The sequence below is a fragment of the Lycorma delicatula genome, chromosome 12 (genome assembly GCF_047948215.1).
Source record: "Lycorma delicatula isolate Av1 chromosome 12, ASM4794821v1, whole genome shotgun sequence".
Lineage (NCBI taxonomy): Eukaryota > Metazoa > Arthropoda > Insecta > Hemiptera > Fulgoridae > Lycorma > Lycorma delicatula.
In genome coordinates, this window is record NC_134466.1 from 29602058 (window position 1) to 29614429 (window position 12372).

At 29.2% G+C, this 12372-nt stretch overlaps 1 protein-coding gene across 3 annotated transcripts in view; it reads left to right on the top strand.

Annotated features, from left to right (window-relative positions):
* The window catches only part of LOC142332914 (FERM, ARHGEF and pleckstrin domain-containing protein 1-like), a 410843-nt gene that overhangs the window by 187043 nt on the left and 211428 nt on the right, over positions 1 to 12372 (top strand). For all 3 annotated transcript variants that reach the window (XM_075379617.1, XM_075379618.1, XM_075379619.1), the window contains exons 6-7: positions 2863 to 2986; positions 10280 to 10367. In XM_075379617.1, coding sequence (XP_075235732.1) covers positions 2863 to 2986; positions 10280 to 10367 — 212 coding nt within the window. The remainder of the gene's footprint in view (positions 1 to 2862; positions 2987 to 10279; positions 10368 to 12372) is intronic.

Genomic DNA, 12372 nt, shown 5'->3' on the forward strand with positions numbered 1-12372 from the left:
TAGTAGAAGTAATTTATGGTTGCAGAAACAATCTACACCCGATAATTACATTTGTAGGATTGGCAGCAATTCTTAGATAATAAATCAGTTTAAACTTCAGCTGTTTTAAGTTGGATATAGTGCAATACTTCTTTTGTTATGTATACTTGAAATTAATTGTTATATATATGTATATACAATGGTTTTTTTCTGGGCATTTATTTATGCATAGTTGATAATTTTGAATTCCAAGATAACGGAATGTATACAGTGAAACTGAAACTGTAGAATATTATGAAAACCGATAGAAGGATGTAATCAGAAATTTTCCCATAAAATAGAATTATTTATTCAATGAGATATCTTTCTGTGCAGTTTATATGGTAGAGCATTGCATTTATTTTGTAATAATTTTATGCCAAAACAAATTTATTCCTTAAAGTGAAATCTCCTATTTGACTGAATTAGGTATGTGCTGGTTACAGATAAATTTTATATATATTTACGTAAGTATGCGTACTATAAAAATGCTTTTACAGAACCTTTATTTGTTTGTATAATACCATAATTCTTAAATTTTAATCCCATTGATTATAAGAGTCATCTCAAATTTTTAATTTTCAGAATATTCAGAAAAGATATTCAAACTTTCAGAAATTATTTTGTTAAAAGTTAGGATTAAAATTAAAAAATAACTTAATATGTACTGAGAAATTTTATTATCTGGGAATCTTAATGCATGTCATGTTCAAGTTATAAAAGAACTAAGGTAGTACATGTAACTAAGGTATTTATATTTCTTAGAATAAAAAATTACGTATGTAAGTGATATTAATGTACAAATAAATAAAACAACATAAGATATTAGAATGAATAAAACTAACACTTAACACTTACTTTTCAACATATTTAACTTAATCATTATTTTAATTTATTAATATTACTTCCTGATGATGATGAACTGCGTAGAAATGTGATGGAACTGTCATTGTTTTCTCAACTGTTATTCTTTGATATGTAGCCAGATTGTCAGCTTCACTGCTGAAAATTGTGTTTGTAATGATTGTTAAAGTAATCTTTTCTTCAATTCTCTTTCACAACCTATTCTTCTGAGTTTTGAAGATGGAACTTATTTCTTAATTTTGCTGGGTGTAGTTTTGGGAAAATTTATTGAAAATGACCAGGGCTCTGCAGCTTCATTGTCTTTTAGTTAACTTTATTTTCATTCATGCTTTAACCAGAAACTAATGCTTTCATGAAGATCAACATGAAAAAAATATTCTTTAATTTATTTTTACAAAAGACATTTTTTTTAGCCTTCTGCCATCTACCAATATTTACATCATTTTTTTTGTAGATTGCCTTTTGGCAGTTCTTTTACTATTTTCTTCTGCATATTATTTATGTGATAGCATTGTAGGAAAATAAATAAGAGAGAAACTATTGTCAGTTACATCTGACTATGATGGGAAGGTACTAAGAAACTTTGGTTTGCTTGTTCTAATTGATATGTGGTTGTTCAGAGTATGCATCAAGCAAGTAAAATACACTGGCATTCAAAAAAATGAATGGATCAATATTTTGGGAATTAGTAAAGCTAGCCAGTGATTCTGCCTAGCTTGCCAGGCTATGAAGCCTTTGAAACTAACCAGGGATCAGCGAATTAGTGATTCTGAGCTGTGCTTGAAAGACAATGAAGCAGCTCATTACTCCCTGGAGGTAATGATGTCCAACATGATCATGCTGTAACAATCCTGAGAAGGATTCGTCCCAGTTTCAGGAACAAGTTATAAAATTATAGATATATTTGACATAACTACAGATTCCGGTCACAACTATTCCGCTGAAATTACAGCAAAAATTGAGAAAACATCAATTCATTTGTCAGGAATTCAAGTTTGAATCTGAAAGTTGGTGAGATGCATGTTATCAGTTTTTTCTTTACTGAATGGGAGCATGGATTCTGAATTCAGCAATCATTTAAAGTTTCAGGCAATTAAATTTTAAGAATATGATTGGATATATTGATTTGTGAACATTCAAACTTTGAGAAGATGAAAGGAGCAAAAATTGTGGAAAAGTTTGGAGCAGGACGCTCTATATATTTTGGTCACATAGTATGAAGAAAACAATAAGATATTTTAAAAGTAATAAAACAGAGAAAATTGAAAAAAGGAGAGATGTACTTGGATCAAAAGACCTGTTATAAGTAGCAGCTTCTAATATAAAGATCACCAGCATAATTGTCAAACATCATTGTGGAGATGGTAGTTGAAGTAGAAGATAAAGCTTTCATTGTTAAGCATTTGTTTTAAAGCTAATTGTAATTGTTTAAAATGCTAGTGAATTTTTATATATTTTGCGTGCTTTTAATTCCCCTTCTCAAGTTTAGCTGAACAGTGTTATGGTATTATTCCTGTTTGTAGGGGGATGTGGAATCGATTCTGTAAACCACCACTGTACAACCCATTCTGCTGTATTCTTATACTGCTATCAAAGCAATCTTCTCCATATAATACGATCTTGACAACATGTATCGTATAGGAGTTGAATTGTAAGGTGTTGGTAGTTGAAGGTTTTAACAATTTTTTCTAACTTGCTGTTGATTATAAGGTACAGTTTAATCAGTAAAAATTTCATAAAAAAATATTCAACATAGAATTAAATAAATAACATTTTATAATGCGATAAAGAAGAATAGCTTCAGTTGTTATACAAAAGTTATTCATATGTTTGAAAGAATACATATCTTTTGCATCAATTATCGGTTGAATGTGACAGGAAATTAACTATTTTCCAAATGTCAGGAATATTTTTGTAAAATATAATGACCTGGACCTTGTATCACAGTTTAATGTTCATGTTATCATTTGTTTATTATAGCGGAATGTGGTGATTATGTTGCCGAAGACTATCCTGACCCATCGTACCTTAGCACTCACAAGTTTGTACCGCATCAAGATCACGAACTCGAACGACGGATTATGGAAAATCATAAAAAGCATGCGTAAGTTAAAATAATATTTATATTGCTTGCTTGGTGTAGTATTGGATTTTTAAAAAGGTTTTGAATATTTTTTTTATAAAGGATGTAATTTTTAGTGTTGTGTACAGCACATTTGCCATGGCTGGCTACAGTAGATACAAAGTTTCCTATTTTAAATATTATGTTATTTGAAATAGTGAAGAGTAAATGTTCAAGATTTGGGTACTCCATGATTATGTTTTAGTCATATTGTATATACCGATTCAAGTTTAAGGTTCTTAAATACTTTAGTTGATTTATTTCAATTACTATTTAGTACAGCCCATTCTGTAGATTACATTGTTTGATCAAGAACCTTGTAAAATTACTAATATTGTCTTAGAAAATTTAAAGATTTCTTTAATATAAATTTTTTTTATAAAAACCTCTTCTTTTCCTCATATTTTCCTACATTGTTAGATTTTTGTGGCGCTGCAGTAATATGAAAGAATTTTTTCATCTTTCCTATCTGTCTCTATCAATTCACCTTTTCTTACTCTTTCTATTCGTTTTTCTTCTATTAGTGTTTTGAATGTACCTTTCATATTTATACCTGCATTAGGGAGTTTCATAATTCTTGGATTTATAAATTGCTTCACTTTTCTATTTTCTGATCATTGAATATGTGACCAAAAGTTCTCAGTTTTATACATGAAATCTTTCTCCCATTTATATTTTTTATTCACTTATATTATCTTGCTACTGGACTATGCCTGTGACATTCATGGTACGGAACCTTTCAGTCGAATTTTGAAGCACTTCCCCTTATCCATTTGCTCTGAAATTTTGCATACAGGTTTGCTTCTGATGACAACACAGTTTAGTAACATTTTCAAGTCGCTAAGATGCCCCATATGTTGTAAAATTGCTAAGTGAAAAAAATGCTACTTGAAGTTACGCAACCTCATTTATGTGGATATTTTCTTAGGTAAAGAAATTTTCTTAATGAAAGATAATCTAGCTGTTACAGTAAGTTTGGATCTAAAATTTACACACGTTTGAAATACATAATTTTACCAAAACGTAGGGCTCTACCTACTATAATAACCAATTGGAGCTAAATGATAACATGCTATTAGTTTTATAAACAAGTGAGGTATTAGGGTATACAGCTGCTACTAGAAATTCTGTACAGTAGCGACTGAAGTTTTGGGAAAATTTGGTACTTTTTAACCAGATCCGAATTTTCAGATGAAAATCACAAATATCTTGAAAACAGTTGGTCCTAGCGCTCTGAAAAATTTTTTCAATCTCTTTTGATGATATGTCCCCAGTGGTACCCGTCGAATGATAGTCTTTTTAAGTGCCCACAGGGTGCCATTTGGAAATTGGGGAGGGGATGACATAGGGTGCCACCGTAATATCTCGGCAACTGCTCATTTGATTTTCACGATTCAAATGGCTTGTGTATCAGCAGGTTGAGCACTAACTGTTAAAACGCATTGGGTACACTCTTGATCGATTGAATTTTGGTTATCTAGAAATTAAATCATTTAGCCCTATGTTTTGATTGCACTCACCCATGGTTAAACTACCTATCCAATATTTCTCTAAATACGTTGAAACCTGTGCACTAGCACAGCTATGCAGTATAAACTTATGAAGACTAAAAAAAGTAGGAGATAAAAAATGTATATAAAAAAAAATTAAAAACCACTTATATTAATGCACTTAAAATTAGAAAATAAAAAAGTTGTAAATTTAAAAAAAAAAATACCGCTATTAAATTAAACAGTAAAATGTAAAAAATAATTTTAGGATGGTATCTCAGAATGATTTGACACCAAGCTTTGATGGTGATATGTAAGATTATGTGAAAGTCATAACTTAAAATTAAAAATTTGATGTTTTTGCCAATTTTTTCATGTGCCTGATGAATGACCTAAAGAGGTGGGGTACTCAAAATTAATTTTAATGTTTTTGTGTATATATATATACATACACTCACACATTAAAAATATATATATTTCATTAAAAAATTATATATATATATTTAAATAAACTAATTTATTTAGATTAAATTTTGTATAGTCCATTTTTTCCTCTGTATGTTAAATAACTGTATATAATATAAGATAATAATTTTTTTTCAGCCTCCGCAAAGTACAGAATTTGAGAACATTCTTACCTTTTTACATATTTACATTCTTACCAATTTTTACATTTTATTAAAATGTAAAAATTGTTAAAATTTAAAACATTTTTAAAATTTCAGAACAAATATTTATTAGTAAATGTTTTATTAGTAAATATTTTGTTAGTAAATAATTAAATTATTTTTCATTAGTTTTCTAAAATAGAAATACTTTTTCATTCTCTTTACTGAACAAGTATTTGTTCTGAAATCTTTAAGACGTTTTAAATTTAATTAACAAACAATTTTTTTTCAAAATAAAATGTAGAAGGCAAAATTAAGATGTAAATGCAAACAAAGAAGAATTTATTAAAATAAAAATATCACTGAAGATGAGCTTGGGCCCAAAAACGTTTTGATGAACATAAAAAAGTAAATGTAAGAGTGTTTTCTAATTCTGTATTTTGCAGAGACTGAAAAAGTATTATTGTATTATACTATATATATATATATATATATATATAAGTAAATTCTTCTTGATTAAATAAGTCCAGAATGAATATAGATTAATATTAAAGAACATGAAATTGAAATTATAATATTTTTAATGTATATATATATATATATATATATATAATCTATATTCATTCTGGACTTATTTAATCAAGAAGAATTTACTTAATTTTACTGAAACCTGTATAGACCCAGTGATTGATAGTCTTAAGGTGAACAGGGTATTCCATTTTAATTCAACAAATTTTCAAAAATTTTATTGCATCTCTATTTTTGATTTTGATGGTATTTGGTATATGATAACTACCCACCTTGTAGTGGCCAAAAAATATTTTTTTTATATTTTTAAAAATAAGTTTTCCTTGAGTAATAGACAAATTTTCTAATTCGCTATCGGGTAAAAACAGCCATTTTTGTCACTTTTTCCATGAGCTTTAGGATTCTTATTTTACATCATACAGAGGGTCAAAAGGGCTTTTTGAAAAGAGGAAAGATGGAACTTCATCTTAGTGTACTTAACGTTCATTTTGCTACATAACCAAATGTTCTAATTGTTGAAGTTATGTTTACAAATTGTTGGTTTTTAAAATTTTGGGCCCAAAATAAATAATGAAGGGCTTAAGGTAACAGGCCTGTTTCATACCTTTTAAATCTTAGGTAGTAGTAGTTCTTATAAAAAAAAATTGGAGTGCTACTGAGTTCCTTAATGAAAAAAAATTGCTGCCAAATTGAAAGATTTTGAAAATAGTCTCATTTTTGGAGGCCAAAAACCACATGTGGGTCAGGGGACAAAAATTCGAAATTTTTACAGCAGTAAGAAGTACCTTTTAAAACCATGTAAAATTTATTTTGATAATCAAAGGGGTTGACGAAAAATGAAGCCAACAAAACCGGTAAAAACACTGCTCCTTCTAATCGTAAACAATATATCCAAAAAATTAACAGCATGTATTTTTTCAGATAATAATGTTGGCCTATTATACAAAATATTTTGATATATCTATAAAGAGATAGCTTACATTCTAGATAGTTTGTTACTTAAAGTATGACTCATACACGCAAACTCAACTTTAAACATGATAGTGTATAGACATCCATGGACATGAATGTTTGCATAATCCTGAATTTAAGCATTGTAGAAGGCTCAGTTACTGTTTTAATTTCAATGAGATATGTTATGTTGTTGCTAGGGTTAATACTGTGGTTAGGTAGTGTACACCTGATTATAAAGTAATTTTATTAGCAGTGAATTTCTCTTTTATGCGATATCTTTTATATTAAATTTTATTAAGTAGAGAAATGTTTATTTTAGCTGTAGAGAAACTGGAATATGACAAAGTGAGTTGAAATTGGTAGTTTTATGATTTATGCTAACTATTGTTATTGTAAGAACCCATGCATTTTATAAAAATGGATTATGGAGTGTTTAGTTGGCATTCACACTGAAACAGTATGCCACAAATTGAATTACAATAGAGCTTCAGTATTGCATGATATTTTAGAGTTTACTGAACAGCAAATAACATCGATATCTTTAAGAAGTGGATGTACCAAAACAAAAAATATCTGTACTTTTCATAAAACCAAATATTTAGATAAATATTTTCATATTAATGGGAAAAGTTTCTCTGACTCATTTAGCAGTCACACTAAACTGGTTAAGAAATCTCTTTGAGAAATATCTTTGACACTTTCAAAAAGCAATCCAAATTTAAAATTAATTCTAGATAGAGCACTGTGTACAAAATGCTTAAAATACAAAACCCACAAGATGGATACAGAAAGCAAACAGGAATGTCAAGATATATTTGAGCCTCATTGTGTTATAATCGAGTCTGTGAATAAAGTTCTTTCAGCACTTGGAATCCCCCCACCCACCCCCCGATAAAGTTAAAAAATTATTGAGCAGCGCAAATGAACCAATTTAAAAAAATAAAATTACTAAAATAGCCGAGTCAGTTACCAGTAAATTAAACGATTCCTTTGATTTAAATATTTATACAGAAGAAACCAGTTTAGTACCACAAAATTATGATAATTTAGGCAGGGAATATGAAGAATTAATCATTAAAATAAAGGATAAAAGGAAAATGGTTATTTCAACCCAGGAAACAGTATTTTAAGTTTATTACCTAGCAGCTGGAGCATTCAAAAAATTCAAAATGAGTAATGTTAGTCAGTATTTAGCCCGTCAATCCAAACAATTAGTTAAAACAAGTGAAATTTTGCCACAAATCGGCAAAAAGAAACCCAGTCACGTAATTGATGAAGATGTTATTAAATGTGTCCAAGATTTTTACCAGAATGATGAGCACAGCTGAATGATGCCAGGCAAGAAGGATTGTGTCTCCGTAAGACAAGCTGATGGGAAGAAAATTAATATTCAAAAAGGGCTTATCTTATCTAACTTAAAAACGTTTTTACACAGCCGTCAAAGAAAAGCATAATTTAAAAATTGGTTTTTCAAAATTTTCTTACTTAAGACCTAAATTTTGTGTTCTGGGTGGCTGGTCAGGTATTCACTCTGTCTGTGTGTTACCCACCAAAATGTAAGACTCATAAAAAGAAATTTGATTAATTTTCCTTTCAACCATTGTATGTGATGTAGAAAATTAAATGTGCATGCTGTCATAGTGTGAAAAATGTCCATGCACTGATGAAGTGCTCAAATTACTGCAAGAGAGCTGGAATGACTTTGATTCTGAAATTATCTTCAAACAGTGGGTTTTTGTTGACCGTAGTGAACTAACTACTCAAATTCTTCCATTTCAAGAGTACTTAGATAAACTTACTGAAAATTTAAATAATCTAAAAAAGGCATCATCTTGTTGCAAGGAAACAAGCTAATTTTCTCAACATTAAAAAGGAAAACTTATTGGAGGGTGAATGTATTGTAATGAGAGACTTCTCTCAAAATTATGCTTTTGTGATACAGGAAAAAAAAGTCATATACAGGATAAAGTCATACAGGATAAAGTCCAGTCATATCACTGGTCAAAAACTTACACCACAATACATCCATTTCTCATACATTTAAAAAGAAAAGGAAAATTACAAAGCCATAGCTACTATGTGATTAGTGAGTACTTGAGCACAATACTACGTCATTCTTCTGCTTTCTAAAGCAAGATATAAATAATGTAAAAACACTCTTACCACAAGTTAAGCAATTTTTTTTATTTTTCTGATGGCTTCTCAGCCTAGTATAAAAACAAAAAAAACTTCATAAATGTGTGCTACTATCAAGAAGATTTTGAAGTTGCAGCTGAATGAGATTTTTTTGGCTCATACCATGGAAAAGGATCATGTAGGATCAAGTTAATTTTGTTATCAAAAAGTGGAAGATTTATTCATAACTTCCATTAGCAGGAGTAAAATAAGGAAAAAGTGAATTGAACAACTTGTTAATGTATCTGAATTGTTTATCATTTTGTAATTATTTATCATTCTGCAATTCACTATTTATCATTTTATAATTGACTATTTATTAATTATCAATTTATTGAGTGTAATGAGTATAGTTATTTTTAGATACATTGTTTATGGTTAAAAGCAACAGTGTTTTTAGTGGTTTTGTTGGCTTCATTACTTGTCAACCCCTTTGAGCAACAAAATACATTTTATATGGTTTTAAAGTACATAAAAGGTACGTACTGCTGTAAATATTTCAGATTTTTGCCCTCTGTCCCACATGTGGTTTTTGGGCTCCAAAAATGAGACATTTTCAAAATCTTTCGATTTGATGGCCATTTTTTTTTAATGAAGGACACTTGGAAGCAATCCAGTTTTTTTTTATAAGTCCTACTAGTACCTAAGAGTTAAAAGATAAAAAACAGGCCTGTTACCCTAAGCCTTCATTATCTATTTTGGGCCCAAAATTTGAAAAAAACAATTACAACATTACAAGATTTGGTTATGTAACAAAATGAATTTTGAGTACACTAAGATGAAGTTCCATCTTTACTTTTATCAAAAAGCCTTTTTTGACCCTTTGTACAATGTAAAATAAGAATGCTAGAACTCATGAAAAAAGTGACAAAAATGGCTGTTTTTACCTGTTGGCGAGTTAGAAAATACTATATTACTCAAGAAAAGGTTTTTTAAAAATATAAAAAAGTATTTTTTTTTGCCACTACAAGGTCATTATCATATACCAAATTCCATCAAAATCAAAAATAGTGATGCACTGATCATTTGTTGAATTAAAATGGAATGCCCTGAACTTCAAAAGAGAATCCTAATTCAGAAATAAAGAAATATGGTTAGAATGTAACAGTATAATAAAGGGATGTTGTAGTCTATGTTTGACTTTGTGAATTAGGGAAAAGAAGTAATAAGGGAAGGAGTTGATAAATGTAAAAGTGGTTGGAGGGGATCACAGATTTATTAAAGCTCGAGGAAACCTGAGAAATCTTAGAGGAGGGAATCAGAAGATAATTAATAGTGGTTTGTCTCTCTGTTTGAGATTGTAGATTACAGAACATACTCTGGGTTTCTATTATGAAAAGAAATATATTTTTTGTTTGTGTTCCACTATATTAATTAATATATACATTATTTTTCCTTTTTTTTAATTAAAAAAAAGTTGTTTGATTTGTTTGTTATTTTTTAAATTTATCTTTACTTGTTTATTTTCTTATTATTAATACTTATTGATAACAATTTGTTATTAATTTATTTGTTTATAGTGGTCAATCGCCTGCTGAAGCTGATTTGAATCTCCTTGAAACAGCACGAAGATGTGAATTATACGGAATGAAGATGCATCCAGCTAAGGTATGATCTTTATTCACTGTTTTCAAAGAATATCTGATTGTGAATTTTTTATGCAGGATGGTAATGATTTTTTTTTTTGTTTTTATCCTTTAGAACTGTAACTGTTTGTGATTTTAGCATGTCTATGATACAAAGTTATTGTGTTATAAAATGTATTGTGTTACTTTATGTTTATTTAGATGAAGCAGAAGCATTGGTTCTGTTTACATTCTATTAATTTTTTTTAAATACTCGTAAGATGCTTGTTCTAGGTATAATAGAACCATTACAAGTATTGTATGGCATATTCTTGAGCTAACAAAGAAACCCAAGATTTTTCAGAAATTTCTATTTATCAGCATATTCACCTTGAAGTTTGATACGTTTAGAAAGTCGTTGGATTATCCTTTCTTTTTTTTGTAATATTCTCAGTATGATGTGATTTACCCAACTCTGAAAATTAAGTGGCTTTTTCAGCTTTGACCTTATCATTTGAAGTGAATCTTTGTCTGGCAGCCATTTTTTCATGTTTGGGAAGAGTAACTGTTAAATATCATTTGACCTTATCATTTGAAGTGAATCTTTGTCTGGCAGCCATTTTTTCATGTTTGGGAAGAGTAACTGTTAAATATGGTGGATGTGAAAGCACTTTGAAACATAGGTCATGGAGTGTTGTTGCAGCAACTTGAGATGAGTGGTAGATGCATTATTGTGGTTATTATTTAGCCTGTATAGTACCCTTCGATCAGTAGTGAAGCTTAATATTCCTCAATGATGGTTCTACCTTTTTCCAGGTAACATGAGCACCACACCGTGAGAATTCCAAAAAACCATAGCCATCACTTTTCTTGCAGATGGAACCGTTTTTATATTCTTTGGCGCACATTCATCTGCTCTAACCCACTGCCTGGATAGCTGTTTGGTCTCTCCTGTGTAATGGTGAATCTGTGTTTCATCTACTGTTATAAATTGTGAAAGAAACAGTTGAATTGTGTTTAAATAAGATTTAAACACCCTCAGGAATTGTTAACTTGTCTTTTACGTAATGCTGCACCCATAAGGCGGATACATAACTTTACATAATGTTTTGTGCATGAAAGCTTTTTCATGCTCAAAACATAATGTAAAATTTGGTTGTTATGGTTCTATCAAAATGTTTACAATGTTTGTAAGCTTGTGTACCTTAAATCGGCTATCATTTAATATGGAATTGTGGACTCGAATGATAATTTTGTTGGTTGTAGCAGTTTTTGAGTGTTCCGAGCATTGATCGATCATGTTAATTGGATATACGACCATGTTTAAATTCTGCAGTTCACATATTTACTGTTGAAAATGAAAGGGAAGAATCCATTAATGTGGAATTTAACTTTTTTTGTATGTCCTTCGAGGTAAACCTTTTTAAAGAAAGTATTTTCTAGAAGTTTGAACTTCAATTTTATCCATTTTCTTTTTAGAAAATATCAAAAATTATTTCTTTTACTCTAACGTTACAAACAAGCAACTTATTGTACTCATCTGAAATTTCACAGCATGCCCATCTAAAGGATCTTACTTAACAAATATCATTGTCTTGGTCGTACTCCCGCCTTCTCTGTGTCAGGCTGAGAACTTTAAAATGACCCTGGTAGTTATTATTAATCACAAACTCTCAAAATTATTTAAAAAAAAAATTTCTTTAATATTTTAAACATATTTATAATGTCATACTGACGTATTTTATTTTTAATTTAGTTGGAATTGATGATTATTAAATTATGATTTGTGTGAAATAATTACATTTAAGACAAATATTAATTTCTAATTTTTTTAAGGAGTTTTATTTTTTTGGACTATTAGTTTATTTAAAAAATTGTTTAAAATAAAAAAAAAAACCTTGAAAAAAGTTTTAACAATATAAGCCTTGTTTGAAATATGGATTTACTAAAATAAAAATTTTAATACTTATAATAATAAATCATTCTATATATTTTTAAACCAGAATATTAGCAGTACTGTTTATAGCACACTTTTAAAATAGATTACA